Raw genomic sequence first — 26,150 nt, forward strand, 5'->3', positions numbered from 1 at the left:
GTGGTGGTGGTGGATGTGGTGGATGTGGTGGTGGTGGTGGTGGATGTGGTGGTGGTGGATGTGGTGGTGGTGGATGTGGGGGTGGTGGATGTGGATGTGGGGGTGGTGGATGTGGATGTGGTGGTGGTGGTGGTGGATGTGGTGGTGGTGGTGGATGTGGCGGTGATGGATGTGGATGTGGTGGTGGATGTGGTGGATGTGGATGTGGTGGTGGTGGTGGTGGATGTGGTGGTGGATGTGGTGGTGGATGTGGTGGTGGATGTGGTGGTGGTGGTGGATGTGGTGGTGGTGGTGGATGTGGTGGTGGTGGATGTGGTGGTGGTGGATGTGGTGGTGGTGGATGTGGGGGTGGTGGATGTGGATGTGGGGGTGGTGGATGTGGATGTGGTGGTGGTGGTGGTGGATGTGGTGGTGGTGGTGGATGTGGCGGTGATGGATGTGGATGTGGTGGTGGATGTGGTGGATGTGGATGTGGTGGTGGTGGTGGTGGATGTGGTGGTGGATGTGGTGGTGGATGTGGTGGTGGTGGTGGATGTGGTGGTGGTGGTGGATGTGGTGGTGGTGGATGTGGTGGTGGTGGTTGTGGTGGTTGTGGTGGTGGTGGTTGTGGTGGTGGTGGTGGTTGTGGTGGTGGTGGTGGTTGTGGTGGTGGTGGTTGTGGTGGTGGTGGTTGTGGTGGTGGTGGTGGTTGTGGTGGTGGTGGTTGTGGTGGTGGTGGTGGTGGTGGTGGTTGTGGTGGTGGTGGATGTGGTGGTGGTGGATGTGGTGGTGGTGGATGTGGTGGTGGTGGATGTGGTAGTGGTGGATGTGGTAGTGGTGGATGTGGTGGTGGTGGATGTGGTGGTGGTGGATGTGGTAGTGGTGGATGTGGTGGTGGTGGATGTGGTGGATGTGGTAGTGGTGGATGTGGTAGTGGTGGATGTGGTAGTGGTGGATGTGGTAGTGGTGGATGTGGTAGTGGTGGATGTGGTGGTGGTGGATGTGGTGGTGGTGGATGTGGTGGTGGTGGTGGATGTGGTGGTGGTGGTGGATGTGGTGGTGGTGGTGGATGTGGTGGTGGTGGATGTGGTGGTGGTGGTGGATGTGGTGGTGGTGGATGTGGTGGTGGTGGTGGTGGATGTGGTGGTGGTGGTGGATGTGGTGATGGTGGTGGATGTGGTGGACGTGGTGGTGGTAGATGTGGTGGTGGTGGATGTGGTAGTGGATGTGGTGGATGTAGTGGATGTGGTGGATGTGGTAGATGTGGTGGATATGGTGGTGGTGGATGTGGTGATGGTGTTGGATGTGGTGGTGGATGTGGTGTTGGATGTGGTGGTGGTGGATGTGGTGGATGTGGGGGTGGTGGACGTGGTGGTGGACGTGGTGGTGGTGGACGTGGTGGTGGCTGTGGTGGTGGCTGTGGTGGTGGCTGTGGTGGTGGCTGTGGTGGTGGATGTGGTGGTGGATGTGGTGGTGGATGTGGTGGTGGATGTGGTGGTGGATGTGGTGGTGGATGTGGTGGTGGATGTGGTGGTGGATGTGGTGGTGGATGTGGTGGATGTGGTGGTGGATGTGGTGGTGCTTTTAATTACTTAAAGTCCCGCCATACATTGACAACAATGTGCGTGTCGAGTGGGATGTCCGCTGAAAGTTTACTTCCCAGACTATTAACAATAACAGAGCCTGTCGCCCTCATTGAAATAGGCACGTGCTGGTGGCAGTAACAAAGCCACCTGTCCATAAACACTGAAAGCCACTGGTTTTAAACCCAACACATATTTAACCTCCCAGACACCTACAGCCATTAACCGTGCAATATTTACAGCAGCCTATTTTTCCATGATCTCAAGGGAGGGTTTGCCACAGAAAAGATTGTTTGTTTTCCCTATTGGTTTTTACCGGGTTGAGCAGTGAGCTAAGATGGGCCAAACGAGAAATACAAACGTTTGACCCAAGGGGCCATTAGGAACAGCTGGTTGTTGAAAAATAACTTCGCTCTGCACAAAAAACACAAGACTTTTAATTTTCACAGCTGTGAGAGCAGGGTGGAGCTCGCCGCTGATCTAGGGGTAAAACCGATGGAGCTGACGAGACCAGGCAGTGAGTGCTCAGCACTTCGAGCCGAGCTAGCCGCACACTGCTCTTGGGGTGAAAGCACGGAGGATGACAAGAGCGGGTGCCTATAAAATGAAGACATCCATCAAGCAGAGACTGTGCTAACGAAAATGTATACTTACTCGTGCCAGCCTGGCAGACTGAAGGCTCTGAAGCAGGGAAGGGGCAGGGATCCTCCAGGGGCCAGGACTCTCGCAGATCACCCCGACCGTGCCACGTGCAGAGTCTGGACACCTAACTCCCCGGTTAAGTTGGTCCGTGTAAGCAACCGAGAGGAGGGGAGAGTCGTGGCTGCCTGCAGCCAGCATTGCTCTGCTGTTACTGCCCGAGCTCAGGTTTCCCGCAGCCTGCCTGCCTGCTGCAGGAGCTTTCACAGGACACAACCTGCAAAAACTTGTTTAGAGTGGCGCTGAAGAGGGGGCGCATAGTAATGCGGGCTGCACAACTCTTACTGCGTTCACTCGTGGTGCCTTGGCGGGGCTTGCTGGGCTTGCTTCCCAGAGAGACAGGAGATTGGGAAGCGCACGGCCGGCGCCGATCGCTTTCCAGAGCGTGCGCGTGACATCTCCTGTCTCCTGGGAAGCAGACCCGGCAACAATAGTATCGCGCCTGCGCGATGGCATATGGCTTCGCCATATGCATCGCAGGCACGAGACCTAAAAAGTGCAGTGTTTACACTCTCTGTGCCTGCTAACACTCATCCCATGAAATAAATAGTGCAGTGTTTACACTCTCTGTGCCTGCTAACACTCATCCCATGAAATAAATAGTGCATCGTATACAGTCCCTATGTCTGCTAACGCTCATCCCATGAAATAAATAGTGCAATGTTTACACTCTCCGTGCCTGCTAATGCTCATCCCATGAAATAAATAGTGCAGTGTTTACACTCTGTGCCTGCTAATGCTCATCTCATGAAATAAATAGTGCAGTGTTTACAGTCTGTGTCTGCTAAAGCTCATCCCATGAAATAAATAGTGCAGTGCAGTGTTTTTAGTCTTTGTGTCTGCTAACACTCATCCTATGAAATAAATAGTGCTCTGCTTACAGTCTGTGTCTGCTAACACTCGTCCCATGAAATAAATAGTGCAGTGTTTACAGTCTCTGTGTCTGCTAACGCTCATCCCATGAAATAAATAATGCAGTGTTTACACTCTCTGTGCCTTCTAACACTCATCCCATGAAATAAATAGTGCAGTGTTTACATTCTCTGTGCCTGCTAACACGCATCCCATGAAATAAATAGTGCAGTGTTTACACTCTCTGTGCTTGCTAACACGCATCCCATGAAATAAATAGTGCAGTGTTTACACTCTCTGTGCCTGCCAATGCTCATCCCTTGAAATAAATAGTGCAGTGTTTACAGTCTCAGTGTCTGTTAAAGCTCATCCCATGAAATAAATAGTGCAGTGCAGTGTTTTTAGTCTTTGTGTCTGCTAACACTCATCCTATGAAAAAAAGAGTGCTCTGCTTACAGTCTGTGTCTGCTAACACTTGTCCCATGAAATAAATAGTGCAGTATTTACAGTCACTGTGTCTGCTAATGTTCACTCCATAAAATAAATAGTGCAGTGTTTACAGTCTCTGTGTCTGCTAATGTTCACTCCATGAAATAAATAGTGCAGTGTTTACAGACTCTATGTCTACTAACGCTCATCCCATGAAATAAATAGTGCAGTGTTTACAGTCTCTGTGTCTGCTAACATTCATCCCAGGAAATAAATAGTGCAGTGTTTACAGTATTTATGTCTGCTAATGCTCATCTCATGAAATAAATAGTGCAGTATTTACAGTTTCTATGTCTGCCAACACTCATCCCATGAAATAAATAGTGCAGTATTTACAGTCTCTATGTCTGCCAACACTCATCCCATGAAATAAATAGTGGGTTGTTTACAGTCTCTGTATTTGATAACGCTCATCCCATGAAATAAATAGTGCAGTGTTTACAGCCTCTGTGTCTGCTAACGATCATCCCATAAAATAAATAGTGCAGTGCAGTGTTTTTAGTCTTTGCGTCTGCTAACACTCATCCCATGAAATTAATAGTGCAGTATTTACAGTTACTGTGCCTGCTAATGCGCACCCCTTGATAATACATAGTGCAGTATTTACAGTCTGTGTCTGCTAACTCTCACCCCATGAAATAAATAGTGCAGTGTTTACGGTCTATGTGTCTGCTTACACCATCCCATGACAAAAACAGTGCAGTATTTACAGTCTTTGTGTCTGCTAACACTCTTCCCATGAAAAAATAGTGCAGGGTTTACAGTCACTGTGTCTACTAACGCTCACCCCTTGAAAATACATAGTGCAGTATTTACAGTCTGTGCCTGCTAACACTCATTCCATTGAATGAAAAGTGCAGTATATACAGTCTCTCTGTCAGCTAATTCTCATCCCATTTAATAAATAGTGCAGTGTTTACAGTCTCTGTGCCTGCTAATGCTCACCCCATGAAATAAATATTGCAGTGCAATGTTTACAGTCTCCGTGCCTGCTAACACTCATCCCATTGAATAAATAGTGCAGTATATAGTCTGTGTCTACTAACGCCCACCCCATGAAATAAATAGTGCAGTGTTTACAGTCTCTGTGCCTGCTAACACTCATTCCATTGAATGAAATGTGCAGTATATACAGTGTCTCTGTCTGCTAACACTCATCCCATTGAATAAATAGTGCAGTATATACAGTCTCTGTGTCTGCTAACGCCCACCCCATGAAATAAATAGTGCAGTGCAGTGTTTACAGTCTCTGTGCCTGCTAACACTCATCCCATTAAATAAATAGTGCAGTATATACAGTCTCTGTGTCTGCTAACACTCATCCCATTGAATAAATAGTGCAGTGTTTACAGTCTTTGAGCCTGCTAACGCCCACCCCATAAAATAAACAGTGCAGTGCAGTGTTTACAGTCTCTGTGCCTGCTAACACTCATCCCATAGAATAAATAGTGCAGTGTTACAGTCTCTATGTCTGCTAACGCTCATCTCATGAAATAAACAGTGCAGTATTTACAGTCTCCGTGTCTGCTAACACTCATCTTATGAAATTAATAGTTCAGTATTTACAGTCTCTGTGACTGCTGATTCCAACCATGTGCTGTAAGTAGAGCAGATTTGATAGTCTGTCCTTAAATCAATCAACACTCAGGCCATGCTGCACACAGTGCAGTGTTTACAGCCAGTCCTTTCGTTCATCTACACCGAGGCCATGGGGCAGATGGTGCATTGTTTAATCTGCCTCCATCAAGAACAAAATGCGCACCCAGTTGTTTGATTTCCTGCATCAGGGACATGTTGCAAACAGTGCAGATTGTGTCATGTGTTGTGTTATTTAAACGTGCACACTTTGCACAGCACGAGTGCTGCACGCGCGCCCTGGCATGGCGCCGACGGAGGCGGCAAAAGCTTGAGCTCCTTGTGGAAGTGACGTCAGGTGCGGCCCCCGGGCACACGTGGGTTGTACTCAGTGTAAGGGGGGGGGCTCTGTCAGCGAGAGCCTGTGCAGTGTAACCTTGCACTTGAGAGAAAACTTGTACATTTCCTGGAGGGGGGAGAGGGGAGGGGTGTCTGAGAGGCGGGAGACGGGCCTTTGTTTATACAACACACACACCAGCTCCCCCGGATGAAATGTGGCGCCTTGACCATGAAATGAGGATTCCACTTGAGCTTCCCTTTCAAGTGCGCGAGCTTGGAAGGAAGTGCGGGAGTCTTGGAGGAAGCTGACCTCGGCACTGAGGGGCCGTATAAAGAAGCGGCACTGATATTCCACCAGGACTGAAGGACGGACACCCCGACATATGGCCACCCGGCAGCTCTGTTACTACCTGGTGGCCCCCCCCCCCCGCCCTGTCCAGCGCTTCCTATTGTGAAGCACTCTGACACCTTCGGGTAAAGTACGCGCTGTATAAAAACGCGTAAAATAAAAAGAAAAACTCGTCCACCATCCACGTGGCACGGCGCACTTACCCCTGGTCTCCAGCAGTCCCGTCCCTTCTGGGGGGTCCCTTGGCTTCTTTGGGGCGCTCAGGCTCAGTCTTGGGCCACAAAATACGAGTTCTTCCCAGAGAGACAGGAGATTGGGAAGCGCGCGGCCGGCGCCGATCGCTTTCCAGAGCGTGCGAGTGACATCTCCTGTCTCCTGGGAAGCAGACCCGGCAGCAATAGTATCGCGCCTGCGCGATGGCATATGGCTTCGCCATATGCATCGCAGGCGCGAGACCTAAAAAGGGAGGGTAGAAATCACGGATATAACCTACCTCCAGTGAATCTATATATAAACAACGTAGTTCTACCCCTATTTTATTTGGTTATTTTTTTTTTTTTTGTATGCTCGTGGTGTGTTTGTTAGTAGCTAACCTCCAAATGTGGGAAAAGCACTATTCGTTTTTAAAATACCCCTCACACACTATGAATCCCATAGTGTCATGCTTCATGGGGGTCTTCCCGTCCCTCTACGGGGTGGGACGTGCTGCCACCTACGACTACGCGGGAGCACTTGATTTTGTGAAATTGGACTATGTGTGTGATTAGTGATGGTGATCTAAGTGATCTACAAGGTGTGCAATAGAGAAAATAAATAAATCAAATGGCTCATGGGGCATGCAAAAAAACAGTATGTATTCGCTTAAATAGGAGCATTTACCATCAGCTCCAAGCTTTATTTAATGAAAAGTAAAAGTTATTTTCCTCACATTATGCCATGACTTAGACATGGAGACACAGCAATTGTGTTTTTCATTTTTAAAGTGTGGATTTAAGTGATGTGTGTCTACTTTATGTAACGCTAACTATTAAAACCACAAAATTAGTAGTTTAGATACATCAATGTATGAATATATGTGATATGGATATCCAGGCACGCAGTATATCGTGAAAAATATATCACAGCATGTTTTTCCTCTAGACAGCGGAGAAACACGGCACAAAATATATATCGTGAAAAATATATCACAGCATTTTCTTGATTACAGGTCAACCAGAAATATGCTAATGCCTCGCATTAATGATTCCACGTATTGATGATAATGTGTGACATCTGTCTTCATATTTTTGTGTGTGTTTTTCTGTCCCCCATTTTTCAACATATACTACATTGAAAAATTTCTAAGAGGCCAATCAACCTCTTTTGTGAAACAATTTTTCTTTTTTAGCTGTCCAGCCTATTTTTGCGGCCAGTTTGTTGTGAAATAGGCATACTACAATTACAACTATGGTCCATTGAGTGCAGTAGGGATCGCAATAGGTCCTGATGAGTGTAGCAGTAGGGGACTGCTCATGAAACATGTCGACCAGGCCGAGAGTACAACATAACTAGTTTTTGCTCTCGCCTCTTCCTTCCCCCCTTTTTAATGTTCCCAGCCAGAGATACTAATAAAGTCTATTTTTTCTACTAGCCAGGGAATTTTTGATTTATTTATTTTCTCTATTGCACACCTTGTAGATCACTCAGATCGCCATCACTAATCACACACATAGTCCAATTTCACAAAATCAAGTGCTCCCGCGTAGTAGTAGGTCGCAGCACGACCCGTAGAGGGACGGGAAGACCCCCATGATGAAGCATGACACTATAGGATTCATAGTGTGTGAGGGGTATTTTAAAAACACATAGTGCTTTCCCCACATTTGGAGGTTAGCTACTAAAAAACACATCACAAGCATAAAAAAAAACATAAGCAAATAAAATAGGGATAGAACTCTGTTGTTTATATATATGTTGGACAACAAGCACCAAGAAATTATCAACAATTGACAAGACTGCATCACATTCACCCCCGCAACATTGAATGGCCACCTAGATTGATTGTGTGGTGGATTTTTGTAACAGGCCCAAAGAACAACCGAAGCTGCAGGACCTTCAGCACTGCAAGAAATATGACTCAGATGCAACCTCAACGCTGCTATTTGGTAAGCCATGCTGGGTGCAGACAACCTTGAGTGGAGCGATTTATAGAGATGGGGGGTAAAAAGGTCCCAATCCCTTACTGGCCGGAAAATGAGCATAGATTCTCTTTTTTGGTTCTTGTCCTTGACGGGGGAAAACCCCTAACCCCCTAAAGTGAGCAAGGTTCAACAGGTTTGTCTGGGCAAGATTTGTTTCATCTGTTTTTTCTGGAAAAAATTCCAATCACGCACTGTTTTTTTTTTATAAGGTGTTTGTAATAGTATTGGCACTCTATCCATAGGAGTGAGTGAAAGAAAACAGCCAACAAAGTCCTAAGGATTCTTCAGCTGGGGGTAAAGAATCCATAGGACTTTGTTAAAAAAACGACGTTGACTGATATTCCAAGGGTTCTACCCATCCTGAGGAAGCCCCAGGCCGGATGGCCATGTAAAAGGGTGAAACACGTGTTGGCTGGTTTCTTTCACTCCCTCTTATGGATAGAGTGCCAATACTACTATAAACACCTTATAAAAATATAGTGCGTGATTGGAATTTTTTCCAGAAAAAACAGATGAAACAAATCTTGCTCAGACAAACCTGTTGACCCTTGAGTGGAGCTGGCCTGCTGATCAGCAACTGATGCAGGCGCAGCCTGCCAACTAAAACAGTACTTCTTTGTTTTGCTAACCTGAAAGTACTGGCTGGACAATTATTTATTTAATCGATTAATAAATGTTGTTTTGAGTTCCTTCCTGAGTAAGCCTAGCACTGCTCAAATTTGCCACCCTCAGGATCAAGTGGTAACGGAAAATACTTGGTTTTCAGTTTTGAATCCAATGATAAGGTTAAATCTCTAGACACGAGTGGTACACGGCTCCAATTGAAACAATCTGAGCCCAATAACCACAGAGTTCCTGGAGACACATGAAAAACTTCCTATACATAGCATCCATACCTACCATCACCAGCTACCCTCAAACCCCTTCTGGTAACAGTCAATCCAACCGCGCTCTACTCACCACCAGGGATCACACTCCCAGCCCCGCAACCGAAAGTCTCATTTTCCAAATCACTGTAACATCTCTGTGGCTCCACATCTAATGATCTTCTCACCTGTCCAACTGCCAGTGCCCCTAACAACACAGAATCATCCTATCAGCACCCCACATTTCTGAGTCTTTGCTCTGCTAGATAAGCCAATTTTACACTAGATTCCTTTCTGCGGCATCCCCCATCTTCTTCAGTTGAATCCAAACTATTATTGGTAAAATATACAATCAACAAAATTGGTTTCTTGGCAGTCGAGAATAGTACTGTAATGTGGACTTTGCGCTGGAAAAGAGAGAAAACCTGACTAAAGGAACGAGTGCTAGTCAGACTGATAAACAATCTGAAATGTAAAACTGCTATTTTACCCTAAAATACAGGGAGAAGGCATTAGTGACCTCAATACTGCAACTCTGAAAGTCCAATCTCCTACTCTGACTTTGTTGTAAAATCAAAAGAGCGTAACATACTGGGCTAAAATATGTCAAGCAAGCTGGGACACTCGGGATGTTTTGCAAGAAAAGATAGGCCTGCACAATGATGTAAAGGCTGCTTACTTTGAAACAGGAGGCTAGTCAACTAAGTAAGTGCAGGTATAATATGATCACCTACAGAGGCCAAGAAGGAATGGTGTGGTATTATTTTAAACTCCCTATCAGTGGGATAAGAAATATTTAACTGGACCTAAATAAATACTGTTGCTTCATCCAATGAAGCATTAATAAAGGCAATAGAGGCTCTGGTGTGAAAAGCGAGTCCAGAAAGGGAAAAAATATGTTGAAGATGTCATAATTACACAAGACAGGTCAGTAACATAATTTGTTTCTTTATATCTCCATATCCCAGTTCAACCTCTTTCCTTTATTTCACTCCAATGTGCTGCCCATGAGATGCCCACATAACCGTATAACAAAGCATCCCTTAGGGAAGGCGTGTCCTCACCTGCGTGTTCTGCTCTAAAAGCATCTGGTCCAGGATGGGCATGAGCCAATCCTCAAACTTGCAGTAGTTATTATTGGGCACCAGCAGATTACCCGTCCTGAAAGAGAGAAAAAAAATAACGTTGAGCTGTGTGTGCAGGGAGTAGGACAGCAAGACAAGTGTGTGTGCCTGGTGGCGAGACGTCAAGGGAAGGTAGAGATTTGAGCAGGGAGGTTACACTGAACATCAGTACAGGAGAGATACTCAGAAAACACAAGCAAGTGTAGGGAGCATGACATGAGGGCTGGGTGAGGAGTCATGAGACATGTGCAGACAGATCTGACAAGATTCTACAGACTGCAAATTGTTACACAGGGAAAAAAGATTTTCCAAGGAAACACAAAAGCTAGTCCCATGTGCAGAAAGGTCCTACGTGAAGTGTGTGCAGGGATGTTGCACACATGCAGACATCGTGCACAACATGTAGAATCAGTTCATCAACATCTGCAGAGAGGTCTGACAGGAGCATTTGACAGGGAGGAGGCACGGAACATTTGCAAGGTGTTCTGGTAAGGGCATCTGTAGGCCAGTAAGGCACAGGATGTGTAGAAGCAGTTCAGGACAAGGATGCTGTGTGTTGGTCAGGCCACACACAGAGAAGGTTTGCAAAGCCGGACAGCCGATCTCTGGTTTGTTCCACTTCACCATGAATCCAATTTGTAAAATGTGGATAACTGCTTATGGAAATAAGCCCAATATACCCAAGAGAAGCACTTCTGTGACGAAACTCCTCTTTTTGTATAGTCACCCCCTCCGCTCATCCCCACTGAGGGATTGCAGCACTGGTTGTGCCACCATAGGTGTGACAAAAATAAAACAAGACTCCCAACCCACCATTTCCAGGCTGGAAGAGCAGTTTAAACTGCTGGCCTGCCATTTAAAGTAATGGGAAAGTCAGACTTTCCCCTGGTAAATGTATAAGTCACCCCTGACAGGCTTATCAAGTTGTAAGGCAGGGTACCACATATCTCACAGGCAGAACATGTATTTTACATGTTCTGCTAGTAAACACGCAAAACTGGATTTTTTTCTAGGAAAAGGCTTGTCGCGCAATTAGCGAGTACAGAGTTACATGCAGACCCCCTCAGATGTTCTAACGCTGAAACGGTGCAACCAAGGTAGGTCATCCATGGTATCAAACGACTAGTTATATTGAGCTTGACTTGATTCTCAAATCGAAAATAATGTAACAAGTTGCACTGTGCAACTTTAACAAAGGTGCCATTTTGTTGTCTTTAGTCCCCTGAGCCCACATCGGTTCATATGGGGTCCTGCTACCGAAAACGCTTTCTGCCCTCCTGGGGAGACATGCTAACAACTCCCATTAAAAGATACATTAGGACCTGCTTGAGAAGGATTGGTGTGGCTCACTGGTTAGAAGCGGCAGAACTGGGAGCAGAGGACGGCCCGGGACCAGGGTTCAATTCCCGACGCGGCAGGGTCATGGACCAGGGTCAGCGGACTCGATAATTTTCACCTCGGTGCCTACTCTAACCAGGGATCACACTCGGCAACTCTGGGCATTAGCTTGCCTCATCTCCACAACGGCCCCCCCACATACGCCGGGGATGCCTGGTTTCACCTTGGAGATATCCAGTCGGGACCATCTCACAGGGAAAGCCAGGACGGGTTCCCCAGCGGTCTATTGCGCAGAGATACTCCTTCGGGAGTAGATTCTAGCGCGTTAGAAACCCGCAATTAAGTTAAATTAAGGAGGCGTCACCTCCCTCCTGCAAGAAGCCACACAGGAGTTGGCCGAAAAGGTGAGAAGACACCTTTGTAGGGAAAACAGGTAACACTAGGGAGAAGGGCTGCTCGATTGGTCAGACAGACTGGGACAGGAGAGGGGAGACCAGGTATCAAACTGTTTTTCCAGGGGCGTGTAACCACACCTCTGTGTTGGGCTAGGGAGTTCCACATGCCAGGAGAGAGGCCTGCCATATTGGAAGTAGGTACAAGGGTGCATACTGGGGTGTGATCACTAAGTGGCAGTGGAGAGTACCCCACTATCCACAATAAGGGGTAAGAGAGGAGAAGGGTGAAGATACCTCCGCCCAAGCTCAAACTCTACTCACAATAAGTGTATCCAAACCCCGAAATGGCTCCTAAGGCCTAATTAGCTCCTTTGGTGACAAAAACTCCAACAGTGGGCAGGAAAGATTTCCATTTGTTATTTAATCCTCACACACCCTATTGGTGTCATGCATCATCATCGGGTTCACCCAGACTCATAAATGTTTGGGTTGGCTCAACCGTGTTTTAGGGAGCTCTTAGGAAATATAGGCCAGGAGGACTTTAAGAATAAAATTCCTACTACACCTCCAGGTATCCCTTTATTAGTGGGGATGTAGTGGATGTTAAAAAAGATATAAAACGGGTCTATATAGGAGGTTATGGTCCGAAGACCATAAAAGACTGCCAACATGTTTCAGTCCAAATGATTGGCCAAAAATGGTACCGGGCTATCATCTGGGCAAAAAATAATATGCTCCCTGGAATCAATCAAACCAAACTACGCTGACCTATGTATTCGTTTTGAAGGTACTGAAAGCTGCAACCATCGTGGCATATAGTGATAGTAAAAAACAATCACAATGGAGAGAAAACTTATTGCCCTTGTTCGGTCACAAAAAATTCCGCCTTGTGGGAGAAAAAAAGGAGAAAATAAGGAAAAAGACAAACAACATTGTATTTCAATCGTAGTCTTAACCCCTTCCATGCTCATGACAAGCTCAGCTCGTCATGAGGCACAGTTGAGCTGTGCTGATGACGAGCTGAGCTCGTCATGACACCAGCAAAATGGCAATTCCCAGCACAGGGGAAAAATAACCACAGCAGCGATGTGGTTAAAGTGCAACTCCTCATCATGCACGGGTACACTAATCCTGTTAATGCATGGTCTGTGTTCCTGTGACAACACCCTGTAAAGTTGTATTGAAACTATTAATCCAAAACTGCCCAGAAACAGCAGTATGTGCATTAGCATAGCGTACCATTTGTACTATGAAAGCGGAAAAATGAAAAGCCTGTTCCAGTTTACCACACATACTAAACATATCAAATCACTTGTGTCATATTTGAAAACATCAAAACAGGAGGCCACACACTTGTTAACATAAAATTATTCGAGACAGAGAATAATATTTGTGACTAAGAAAATAAAACCTTGTGTTAATTGTGCCTCATATCTTGCATACATGTGTAAGTGGGTTTACTCTGAGAGGCACTACGGAATGTAACCTCTAATTACAATATTAATGCGGAAGCCCTTTTCTGATCTTAATAGTGTTTCACTGCAAGGCTACCCCCCTCCCGGGACCCCGTGACACGCATTTTCCCCTCTAACAGAGTAAGGGTGATTAAAAGCATATTAACAGAGAATATGGCGTGAATTACATACACTGTTTTACTAAGCACTACTGAACGGGAGTGCATGAACTTGATACATTTACGCAACTAATGACTACTGATTGAGCTTGTATGAAAGATATGAGGCACAATTAACACGAGGCCTTATTTTCTAAGTCACGAATATTATTCTCTCAGTCTCAAATAATTTTTATTCTTTAAGTCCCCCTGCTAATATCTCCTAAGAGCTCCCTGAAACACGGTTGAGCCCAGCCAGACGTTTAGGAGTCTGAGTGAACCCGATGATGAAGCATGACACCAATAGGGTATGTGAGGGTTAAATAACAAAAGGAAATCTTTCTTTCCCACTGTTGGGGTTTTTGTCACCAAAGGAGCTAATTAGGCCTTAGGAGCCATTTCAGGGTTTGGATACACTTATTGTGAGTAGCATGCTGGGATGCCCAACTGCCACACTTGGCAGAAAGTGGTCATCAGGTGGGCGGGAACCTGGAAGCCCATTGGCTACCAACCGCATGCTGCTCTATGGGGTTTTTGGAGCATAAGTAGAGCACCCCTGGCATCCCGACCTCAGATCTTGACTGGACTGGGAGAAGGACTAACAAAAGCCTGCCCTGCTGCACCGTGAAACCGGCAAAGGGAGGCTGCAACAACATGGCCTGCACCTTGTGGCTAGCAAAGGAGAGGGACTGTGCCTGCCGTGTCAAGCTCAAAGAGAAGTCCTCACCAGAGCCCAGCCAAAACCAAGACTTACTGGCCTCCTGTCGCAGCACAGGTACAAAACAGCTGAAGAAGCCTGCTGGGTAAGTGGAGATCCCAAAGTCTTCAACTTGCTGCTGTGTAGTACCAAGCTCCATGACCAGACTCACACAGCTGCACGCAAGTTAGGTGAACCCAGGAATGTCTTCAGAGTGCAGCTGGGACCCCCAGAGGATGCGTTATTGACCCAGGAACGATTGGCCGATGACCATATGTGAGAATGTGGCTCTATATATACTGGACTAGAATGAAGTACAGTGTGTATAGAGTCCACCAACCCCAGAGGTATAACAGAGGTTAAAGTCAGAACTGACCTTACTCTCCAAAGTGGTAACTTGGTCGAGCAGTAAGACAATACCAGAGGGCAGTGTAAAGCATTTGTTGTACACACTCAGTCAGCAAAAGGTTTCACACACTCAAGGACTGAACTCCAGGCAAATAGTTTTTATATCCACAGATATAGGTGTTTTATTTTTAGAACCAACAGTTATAAAAATATACTTATCTTGTTATGAGTTCTCTCATGTAATTACTTTGCAAAGGAGCAATAACGTTTGTGCAAACGGTTAATACAGTATTGACAGTAAGCAACCCAATCCTAAAACACACTATAGCATTGAGCTCAATGGGTTTTCCACATGCAAGTACAGTTGATTACTATATAGATTACTTCAGTAGTCCCAGGACTAGATCCTAGATTCAGTCCTGGGTTCTAAGCTGAAACCAGATTAGCAAAAACGTTTTAGTTACTGTAGTGAATTTTCATGAATATAAAGCAGTTTTAAAAGTTCACACTTAAAAACTTTTCAATGAAATCCGACAATGTTATTCAATGGGAGAAAATTCAGGTTGCAGGTAAAGTACGATCGCGTTACTTTTGTAACCCAGCACTGGTCTCCTAGGGCCAGCACTGGGGTCTTAACTCAAAAAAGGTAGGTAATTGCGTTTCGGTATTGTGTGTGATTTTTAAAGAATATTTCAAGTTTCCAAAAGTAGACACTTAAAAGAAATTTCATAGAAAAGCAGACAATGGGTTCCTATGGAGAAAATATAGATTACTAGTAAACCCGGTAAGGATTACTTTTGGGGTTCAGTACTGGGCTGAAAGGTACTGTACTGGCTTCTCCCCTGATCACAGGTGAGTACTCCGGAATTCGGCTGATTTTATATGAATATTTTCAGTTTTCAAAACTTCACACTTAGAAAATTTTCGAGTCAAAATTGGTCAATGTTATCCAATGGCAGGTAAGTGAGTTACCGGTTTCCAGGTGAGTACTTGGTTGGTGAAGTAAAGGTTCTGGGCATAGACTCAGGGGTCCCCCAGGGTCGGGTAAGTATAGTTAGTTCAATCCCAGCAGCACAGGGGCAGCCGGGTGCAGAGGTAGCTAGGCCCAATGTTATCCAATGAGGGGAAGGGAGCCTTCGGTTGGTGGCTGCTGGCTAGCAGGCCACGCGGCTGTGGGAGGTGTGCTCCTGGTCACTTTTTCAGGGCAGGGGGGGAAGTAAGATAGGGAAAGGGTGGCACAGCCAGTGGCACTCGGGCAGCTAGGTGCAGGGTGCTCTTGAGCCGTCGGCGCTCAATGTTATCCAATGAGAAAGGTCAAAAAGGAACAAAGGCTGCAGGCTTGGGAACGGAGACATCTCTAGGGGCGACCAGCACTTCGAGAGGTAAGTTGGGATCTTGGAGCGCAGGTAGGTACCCCAAAGGTAGGCACAGGGGCTGTAGGGCACCGGGTGCAGGGATGTCTTTGGGTGTCGGAAAAGCTTACCCTCGGCTGGTCGCGGTTGGGGTGGCCCCTTGTTCTGAGTCTGCGGCGTCGGCTGGTTCGTCGAGGAGGGTCTTTGGGCACTGGACTTCGGGTCCCAGTCACCGGTGGGACGTCCTCGTGGTCTTGGTTCGGTTGGGCCCGGCCCAGGCTCGACGGGTGCAGAGTGGGCTGGTCCGGAGCTTCCTGGTTGGCACCAGGTGGGTTGTTGCAGCAGAGCCTCTGCTGATGGGAGTCCCAGTCTTCAAGAGGATCAAGGCAGGCAGGTCCTCCAGGTGTTCCAAGGTTGCTGTCCGCAGGAGTCCCCGAGATTAAGCAGGAGCAGGTTCCAGGATCGACAGGCCGGTAGGGCTGTGGCCAAGTCAGTTGTTATCGTCCTGTTCGCAGCTGCACGGCGGGTCGTCTTATTCTTGATCTTCTTTCTTATCTGGATCTCAGGAAGGAAGGTTCAGGCAGCCCCTGGATACTGAATTTAGGGCGTTACAGGTAGGGCAAGGACAGGGACCAATGGGTCCCTGCCCTGGGGTGAGTACACCCTCTAGCCTGCTCCTCTCCTGTGGGAGGGGGGCAGGAGCCTAGCTGTGATAGGGCAAGTCTCCCCATCTTCAAGATGGCCGGGATCGTGCTTCACCTCGTCTCCCCAACCTGAGGGGTGGGGTTGGCACAGGCTGGCACCCCCCCTTCCTGACGTAGTTTTTCCTGCCAGTCTTCCCGCCAGAGTGGGGGGCAGGACTGGTGGGGGCTGGTTGCTGGGTACAGCAAATGGTCTGGAGAATCTCACAGAGGCGGTATGCCTTTGAAGTTTCCCCCTGCCCATCCTGGGGGAGGAGACCTAGCACCTCGCACCTCGCCCAGGATGTGCATTGTTGCAGGCCCAGGAGACCGGGCTCTCCTACCCAGGGGTCCAGCAACATGTCTGCTGTGTGGCAGCCTCTGCAGCCACTCAGCCAGACGTGGATTGTAGGTTAGGGTTTCAGAGAGCATCTCTAAGATGCCCTCTGGTGCATTTTACATTAAATCCCACACTGGCATCAGTGCAGGTTTAATGTGCTGAGGAGTTTGATACCAAACTGGTCAGTCTTCAGTGTAGCCATTATGGTGCTGTGGAGTTCGTATGCCAAACTCCCAGCACCATATACTCTTAATGGCATCACTGCACTTACAGTGCCCAGGAATGGCCCTGGGTACTGTAGGGGCACAGGCCTCATGCACCTGTGACCACACCTCTGGCATAGGGCACCCAGCTGGAGGGGTGACTGAAGTACGACAGGGCAGTGGGTTCTGTGGGCATGGCACACAGGGATGTGTGCCATGTCGACACGGGTTTTAGTTCTGTACTTAGGCACTCAGCCTGCAAAGGCAGCGTGTGGGTGCCAGGGTACAGGGTCCCTGAGGGTGACACAATAAGTGCTGCAGCCCGCAGGGGTCTTCTCTGGTCACAATGCCCTGGGTACATAGGGTACCATTTACTAGGGGCTGACAGGTGGCCGGAGATGCCAATTGGGTCTTTTGTTTCAGCATAGTGGGGGCATACCAATGCAAGAGAGATGGCACTTTCTCACACCATAATACCAGGCCACTGGTAAATCTGAGGCGACTGGACTTCAGTCAGCACTGAGATGACTTCGAGGATCACCTCACCCACTTCGTGGACCAAGGACTTGTTTCAGCAAGACCACGTTGATCGCATTGTATCCACTGCATCCTTAAACATCTTCAGCATTCTTCATTTCTTGCATCATGACCACTTCCATAGGTAAGCTATGAACGATAAAAATGCCTGGAACTGACTGAAGACTGCTTTACCAGCTGAGGTAACTGTTTCTGAAGACCTAGCTGGCCCCCCTGACATGTTCCCGACTGGAGTTAACCAGCTAAAGCGACTCTAAATTAAGCATTACTAGTCCAAACTTTTTTGTGAAAACTTCCTAATTGGCAAATTTATTGAATTTTCCAAGGCTTGTTTGCAGTTAAGTGAAATACTGATGTACTATAACTTGTAAATTCTATATCTCCAACACCTCTGGTGGATCTTTTTTGTTGTGTCTAAAAATAGTCATTTTTATAAACTGGTATTGGATTTCCTTGGTGTCTGGTTGATTTCGGCTTCATTTATTTTGGTGCTGTTTAAAGGATTAACACTTGTTCCTTTGTGTAAGCCTTGCTGTCCAGAGCCACAGCTACCCAGGGTTGAGCTGAAGGTTTGACAAAAGAAACCCAAGGGTCCTAAGAGGTTGGTAAGTGTATTACACGGTGGGGTCGCACAGCCACACCATATAATACACCCCATTTCCTCACAACCACCCAATAATAATACACTAAGATCAATGAGAGGGAGGCTGTATAATTAAGCTGTAGGTGTACCAACTCAACAATAGCATATATGGGAATGAGGGCCTTTAAACTTCATGCACATGGCGACCGGACTGCTCCTCGTCTTCCCCTGCACAGCCACATCACTCAACACCTCTGCAAACTCCATTGGCTCCCGGTGAACAGAAGAATAACCTTCAAACCCCTCACCCATGCTTGCAAGACCCTCCACAACGCCGGACCAGCATACCTGTACAGCCGCCTCTCCTTTCCCGCACCCGAAAGACACCTCTGCTCTGCCCAGCGAGCCCTAGCCACCGTCCCAAGGATCCGCAAGACCAGAACCGGAGGAAAGTCCTTCTCCTTCCTTGCTGCCAAGACCTGGAACACCCTACCCCTCCACCTCATACTATCTCCCATGCTACCTCAGTTGAGGAAGGGCTTTAAGACCTGGGTCTTCCAGTGACCCCCAGCACTCAGACAGATCTGCTCCCCACCTCCTCCAGCTCCTTGAGACCCTCAGGGGTGAGTAGATGTGCTTTACCAACCCTTGATAGATTGACGGAGCTGAATAGGTGTGTTAAAAGAAACTCGCTTTCCATCTTGAAAAGAATTGTTAAAGGGTGCATAGGCAAATTGTTTACTAAATGCACATCGGAACAGACTTCGCAAAGAACTAGCAGTTATAATTAAAGCCTGACAAAACAGTCTGCCGAAAGAGCGAGAGTGGGGCGATGAGTGTTGACCAAAATGCAAAATAAAGTTAACTATGCCTGAAATGAGAGAAATACTGGAAGTAAAAGAGAGATGTGAAGAATGCTTCTGCCCCATGACTGTATACCTGTTTTTGTCTCCAGGTAGAGGCACTGTTCTGCAAAACCTAAAGACAGTATAACTGCAAAAGAGCTCTGGCCTGCCAATACTTGTGTCACGCACAAGCCTGGCCATGTCTGGCTGGGAAGCCAGCTGGGTTCCTGAACAGAGCAAGGATGAAGAGCTGAGGCAGACTAGCAAAGAGAAAGACAGCCATAAAGCAAGGAAAACAAGCATTGGCATAGCCAATAGGTCTCGCCTTTAGGACCTTGTAAGTGTTTAGCCATGCAACAGTTGATATTGTTGCACCAATGATATTGTGCTGCATAAATAAATACTTATAAGGTCCCAAAAGTGAGACCTATTGGCTATGCCAATGCTTGCTAATAACATCTGCCTTGCCTGTAATAAGGCCTGAATGATCTTTTCAGCTGGTATTTGAGATGGGGGCGCGCACCCCCAGCCCCTCTTTTGTGCTGTCACCAGACCAAATCCCCTGGCCCACCACCACCCTACCTCCATGGTACAGCATTCCTGATCTGTGAGGGGGGGTAACAATGTACAGCAAACACCAGAGCCTGGCAGGCCTCCTGTGCTACAGAAGAGCTGGGGGAGGGGTGATGGACTCGGCCCCTGGCAGCGTCTTTCTAACACTGCCGACAGGGGGGGGGACGGGGACTCTCTGGGGACTTGGAGAAGCAGGACCCCTGGGAAGGGGGCCGCAGTGTTCCCCCTCAGACAAAGTGTGCGTTTGTCATGCACTGATCCCCAGGGGAGGGAGGCTTATTGCTTTTAGTCCAGGATGGAAAAGTTGGCCTCGCCTCCCCCCTGCGAGGGCTGGTCTCTGGGACACAGGGGCCGAGAGAGCGATGCCACAGCTGGGAGGAAGACCCGGGCAGGGTGGTTTCAAATCTACTCAAAGACGTGGCACTTTCTTCCCATTCAGCAGCCAAGCTGAGCAGGCCTGCTCTCACCCACATGCTGTCCCTGGCGGTGCACGTGACAGAGGTTCACACGCCCACCTTTGCATGTTCCTCCACACCTAAAGCACCCCCACCCATGCTCCCATGATGCACTTCTTAATCCAGGGTTGCCTGAACTCTGTTGCTGCTCCAGGGTGCCGTGAGCAGTGTTGTCGGGTGGCTCCTCTGCGCTACAGGGGCCCGTAGTAAGGGGCACGCACCTATTCTGGAATAGAACAGGCCAGGTGGCGAGGTAGTCCATGGAGGGGTAAAGCAGCCCAGGGGGCGTGGCTTGTAAGGAGTGCACTTGTTCTGCGGTATGACTGGTACTGTGTGATATGCTATAGTGCAGACTCTTGTGGTGGCCACGCTCTTACGGCAGGCTTTGTTTTGGGGTACATAGATGCAGGGTGGGGTTAAATCTGTGTATAGCACATGGTGCGCAAGGGTAGTGATGACGTAGAAGTGGCCCTCTTTAGTGAAGTAGGCAACATTTGCTTTGTTTACCGATCCAAGATCGCAGACGCCATTTTGATCAGTAAATAATAAAAAACGTACATGTGCAAAAGTAATTTTTTGATAGCACAGCTGCATGGCAGCTGCCAGCACCGTCAAGAAATGACTCCTAATGTTTAACTGAGGACATCACAGCATTGCAAACCATTAAGGGAACAAATGGGGAAAAGTGATAGTAAAGATGCACTGGTGGAGGCGAAGGGATTGAAACCAACAAGGTGGGCAGGAGTGGATTTGGCCGTGAGACACGCTCTGTGGTGGGAGAGGGGCAAAGCGAGGTGCTTGGGAGAGCAAGTGAAAGGAAAGCCAGATGGAGCCTGATCGGACGCTGAAAGCTGGTGGCTGCGCGCTTGCCCGCATAACAGCAAGCGCTAGGCCAGCAAAAGTGTGTGGTAGCACTTTTGAAAGCCACTTACTAAATGTCTCGCAGAGCAACGCATGCGCTGGCTCAGCGAGACCTAAAAAGAGAAGCTCTACAACTGGAGAGAAAAAAAGTAGAAAAATTGTGGTTTGGGGTTGGGTGTTGAGCCAAAGCAGCCCAAGTGGTAGTGCAGGCCAGCGGTAGAAACGAAAAAGGGAGTCGATAAACACAAGATGGAAGAGAGGACCCTCCAGTTCTTGCAGGTTACGGGGAGATGGGTCAGACATGAGTTCCAAAAGACCCTATGGGCGACGGGGTACTCTAAAAGAATCTCTAACATCATAAGATAACAGGGAAAATGAGATCACTGCCACCCCACCAAAGAGACACAGGGAGCAGCAGGCAGCAAACATGCTTGCAAGCCAGCAAGCGGATGCTCACAGAGAAAAATAAAGATTCACAAAATTACTCTCCTGGCGGATTTATTTATGTAGGTTTTTCATGCAGGGTAAAACGAACATGAGCACATTTTGGAAAGCAGATTTCCAGGAATATTGGTATTCTTTGCGATCCCTGGAAAAGTTTGAAATCTGTACCGAACGTAAGAAGGGAAAATAAGAGTTTTTACCCATGCGGCTTGGTTGGGATACATAGATTTACCAAGCATGAGTGGGCTGATCGATAAAATTACGGTCTGTACACTTTATATTTTGGCACACCTTTAATACATAACCTATCACAATATCAAGTTATTGTGGAAAAATGGTACACTGCAGTAGATTTTTAAGACGTGCCCCACATGCAGTCCCTAAGCCAAAGATGATGGGTAGGCTTGCTGTGAGACAGTCGCAAAATTACATTTTCTTTTTTTTTTTTTTATACATTATATATATAGAACTAATTCATGTTGTGTAGCACTATAGAAGAAGCAGTGTTTAAATACAAAAAAGCTACATTGCTACTGTATGTCGAAAAGAACATTAAAGTATTGGAAAAGGCACAGATGAAAGTGGGAGATGCCTAGAGTTACAAGGAGAGGTCGGGCCAGCTTGCGAAGATTTTCTGAGAAAAAGATTGGATTACTCTATGCGAGCTAGTATATGGGTCACATCCGGGGCCTGTATAGCTGCAGAATAATGTAAAAAAAGAAGGCAGAATGCGCTCGACACAAGGGCGGAGAACCAGTCACTGTTTTAGGAATGGATCCGCCATGGAACAGCACATGATGTCCCCGAACAGCCTTGAATGACGTTTACAACATGGATTCCTGTACTTGTGTGTATAACTCACCTGAACGGGTTCTGGTGAAACAGCCCACCTGGTTCATGAACCACACAGGTCAGTGTCTATTTTGCAGGTCAAAGGTTTTGGTACAACAACTCAGTGGGTGAACAGACCTGCTGCTGAAACTGCCCTGCCAAGTTTCCCAGGTGCATGTGTGATGTGCTGCTCTATTACGTTTTTTTCTGAATTCTGGTATTTGTAGTCTTGTTTATTGCATTATGAAACAGGACTACAAGTTCCACAATGAAAAAAAAACTGAACTGGTGCAGCACATCACGCATGGATCTGTGAAACTTGGCAGCTAGCTGAAATGCTTTACATGGACCTGAGAAACTTGCAGCTATGCTGAAATGCGTTACATGGACCTGGGAAACTTGGCAGCCATGCTGAAATGCGTTAATCTGCTCCTACATTTGGAAGTGTTGGTGTGGAGGCCCGAGTGTGCGCGTTCATCTCAGTAAGAGCGTGCTGTCCAAATCTGCTCCATTCAGACACAGCTTTACTCTTCCAGTAGCTGTGAGCCTGCTGCCGAGAACAGTGTGTGCCGCATCGAGCACAGGCTTAAATCCAGGCAGAATGGACTCATTATTTTAACCTTACGAGATTGATAAAATGAGCACCCATGAGTTTGCTGCAGGGTATGCACTATGTGGGTGCCTTATGTCAGACAGCGGCAGCACAAAGTCCAAACAAGAAGCCAACATGTGCAGACAGCTCAGAAACAGGAAAGTTAGTTGAAAATCGTTGAGTGCATTTTTCTCAAGAATTCATAAACAAACAATGAAATAAGAATGTAATTCAATCGTGTTCAGTGGCACAACATAGCACAACATAGCACTTGTTACACAATCATTCGCATGTGAACCTGACAAGTTTACCATTTACCTTGAAAATCTTTTTATTATCCTTGATTATTTTCCAAGAGTAATCGGATATTACATCATACTGTAGTAATTGTTTATTTGTGGATTAATTAAAATCATTACAAAAAGAAAAAGTACATATCAAGCACAAAGTCTGATTGAACATATATGAATACAAAGCCAAAATATAAATTGGTCGACAATTGTTTAACCATTTTCGAGTTCGGGATTAAAGTGCATGATGCGAACAGCAAATATTATTCAATTTTTGATAGCAGTCTACAATGTCTAAATAAAGTGCCATTGGCTCACATAGCAAAAACTAAGGTGCAATGTGCTAACAGCAAATATACAATAACAGTTAGCAGCAGAGTAAAAGAACACATTTGCAGATGGTCTATAACTATTAGCAGCGAAAATACAATAGTATTTACACATCAAAACTAAAATGACTTATGCTATCAGCAGCCAAATGAAAAGTGCATTGAATTTTTCACCAACAAAGCTAAAGTCCCTTATGCTAGCAGCAAAAAGTTATTATTTGATTTTAAAAATAATCTATAATAAATAGAACCTTTCGGGGATAAAGTGCACATACTCTGGTCTTTAAAATCATAAAATAAGTGGACATGATGAGCCAAGCATAGCTATAAAAGTTGCCTAACAACATACAAATATTACACAATTTCAACATGAATTAAAAGTGCCATAAAATAGCCCACCTACTCCGTACAAACAGTAAAATCGTTGTTTCGCAGCCGTAACGGATTTATCATTTACTTTGGATGTCAACCTTACATAATTTCTTTTCCGCTTTAAAAATGAATTGAATAAATTGATGTATACTATAAACATTGACACCACTTAAGCAAAATATTAATGCCGATCTACAAGTTCTGACTCCCATTTCTTTAAAAATAGGTTTTAAAATGGTCTTCCGTTCCTGCAACATTTTTGGACATACTGTACGTTTCAGTTTTTGTTAACATTCTTCATATAGTAGTATATGAATAGTAATAAAAACTGAAAAGTACAGTATGATGAAATTTCTGATTACTCTTGAAAAATAGTCAAGGATAATAAAGAGGTTTTTAAGGAAAATTGGTACAACTTCATTTGCAGAATGATTTTGCAACAAGTGCTATATTGTGCCATTGTACAAGATTGAACTGAATCACATTTGTGTTTCATTTTTTGCAAATGAATTCTTGAGAGAACTATACCGCCGCGGTGGGACACACGAACAAGGGTATTACAAAGCAGGTACAAAGCAGGTTGAGGAGAGTGGGCACAAAAAACAGTTTTGGAGCGCAGAATTTGACATCTGAAGAGAGATCAAACGTGATCAGCGGCGAGCAAAGGGTCAGCGATGAACAAGCCTCGGGAAAAGATGAAAGATGTCAAACAAGGGAGGGGCGGGCGGGATGGTACTTCGATGCCTTCAAAGGGAACACAACTCAAGCCCCTCTACACCGGAAAGAAAGCATTCCCATGAATTGGAGACAGTAAATGAGAAAGCAGCACTGATGTTTATCAGTTTAAAATGGTGGCCAGACTTGCAAGAAAGGCAATAATTATTTAGTTATTTAGGTCATAAGGGACAAGATAATAAATCATTGTTTTCGCACCTACTCTTCCTGATGTTATGAGAAACCCTCTCATCGTTTCCTCTGTATTTTCAGTGGCAAAGGGTCGGAGAACCACAAACTGAAAGACGCTCCTGGCACCCCTCAAGGAGGCGATGGTCCTCGGCAACTGAGCAGAGAACTGCCTTCCATGACCCTATACCTGTTCGCTCCTCACCTGTTAATGCCGTTGGGTCGCAGGTCCTTGCCCTTCAGGCTGAAGTCTCCCAGGTAGGTCGGTGCCATGCATTTTATGAAGTCTTCTTCTATACCACCCGCTGTCGTCACCAGGACGTCAACCTAGGAGAGAACGAAGAGTTACCACTGAAGCTCATGGCCGCCCGGGCATCGAGGAGATGGCAGTGGAAAGCACACGGAGGGATACGTATCAGAATGTCACAAGAGCACGTGGGTGACTCTCTAGCATTTGTCTCTTATTCAAGTCAGTAACAGGCTTTTCTATAGTGATTATTTCTATATTCCTCCAAGTGCAAACAAGCATTGGAAATGCCATAGGTCTCGCATTTGCTCCAGTTAGAGATATTGGTGTTGTAAATGACAATGTATCTGTGTTATGGAGTGTATGTATGTGGCGTGTAGTGAAATTATGTGGGTTGGATTGAAACTGTTAGTTGTGAAATTGTGAGGCGTGGAACTGTGTGGGGTGGAGTTGATTTGTAGAGTGTAATTATGTGGCATGGTGTGCAGTGTACTTATGCGGACAGCAAATATGTGGTATTGAGTGTACTTTGAATTATATTTATTTATGCAATTTGTATAGCGCACAAATACCCGAGGAAGTCTCGGCGCTGAAGACAATAGTACAGGGCAGTTAGAATTGTTAATTACTGGTTAAAAAACCACGTTTTTACTGACTTCCTAAAGGTAAGGAGAGAGGGGCTGTCCCTGATATGAGGGGGTAGGGTGTTCCACAATTTTGCTGTGGCAACTGAGAAAGATCTGTCTCCCCATGATGATTTCTTTGTACGAGGCATGGTTAAAAGGCGGGCTGAGGAGGAAGAGTTATCTATTGGGAGTGTAACGGCATAAAGATCTTCTTATGAACTCGGGTCCAGAGTTGTTAACCGCTCTGTATGCTATAGAGAGTGCCTTGAATTTAATTTGGTTCCTAACCGGCAACCAGTGAAGCTGGCGTATTACCGGGGAGATGGATTTGAACTTAGGTGTGCCTTATAGGATTCTGGCTGCTGAGTTTTGAATTAACTGCAGCTTATTCAAGACTTTTTCCTGAGCATTTAAAAAAAGGCAGCTGTAGTAATCGATCTTTGATGAAATCAGAGTGCACATAAGGGTTTTTCCTGCGCTCAAAGGGAGGAAAGGAAGAAGTTTTCTGATCATTTTGAGAGTGAAATAAGATGAAGACACCAAAGCATTAGCATGATGTATAAATAAAAGCTTATGATCAAACATCACTTTCAAATTTCTAACCTTTGTGATGGGAAGTGGAGGGGATCCCAATTCAGTTGGCCACCAAGTTGGGGACCAGT

General features: G+C 46.3%; 1 protein-coding gene across 6 annotated transcripts in view; it reads right to left on the reverse strand.

Moving 5' to 3' along the window:
- Window positions 1-26,150, reverse strand: part of LOC147662125 (deoxyhypusine synthase-like) — a 181,260-nt gene that overhangs the window by 71,219 nt on the left and 83,891 nt on the right. For all 6 annotated transcript variants that reach the window (XM_086951092.1, XM_086951090.1, XM_086951089.1 and 3 more), the window contains exons 4-5: window positions 24,821-24,942; window positions 9,976-10,072 (exon numbers count right to left, since the gene is read on the reverse strand). In XM_086951092.1, coding sequence (XP_086807218.1) covers window positions 9,976-10,072; window positions 24,821-24,942 — 219 coding nt within the window. The remainder of the gene's footprint in view (window positions 1-9,975; window positions 10,073-24,820; window positions 24,943-26,150) is intronic.

Source organism: Lissotriton vulgaris, unplaced genomic scaffold (genome assembly GCF_964263255.1).
Source record: "Lissotriton vulgaris unplaced genomic scaffold, aLisVul1.2 SCAFFOLD_261, whole genome shotgun sequence".
Taxonomy (NCBI): Eukaryota; Metazoa; Chordata; class Amphibia; order Caudata; family Salamandridae; genus Lissotriton; species Lissotriton vulgaris.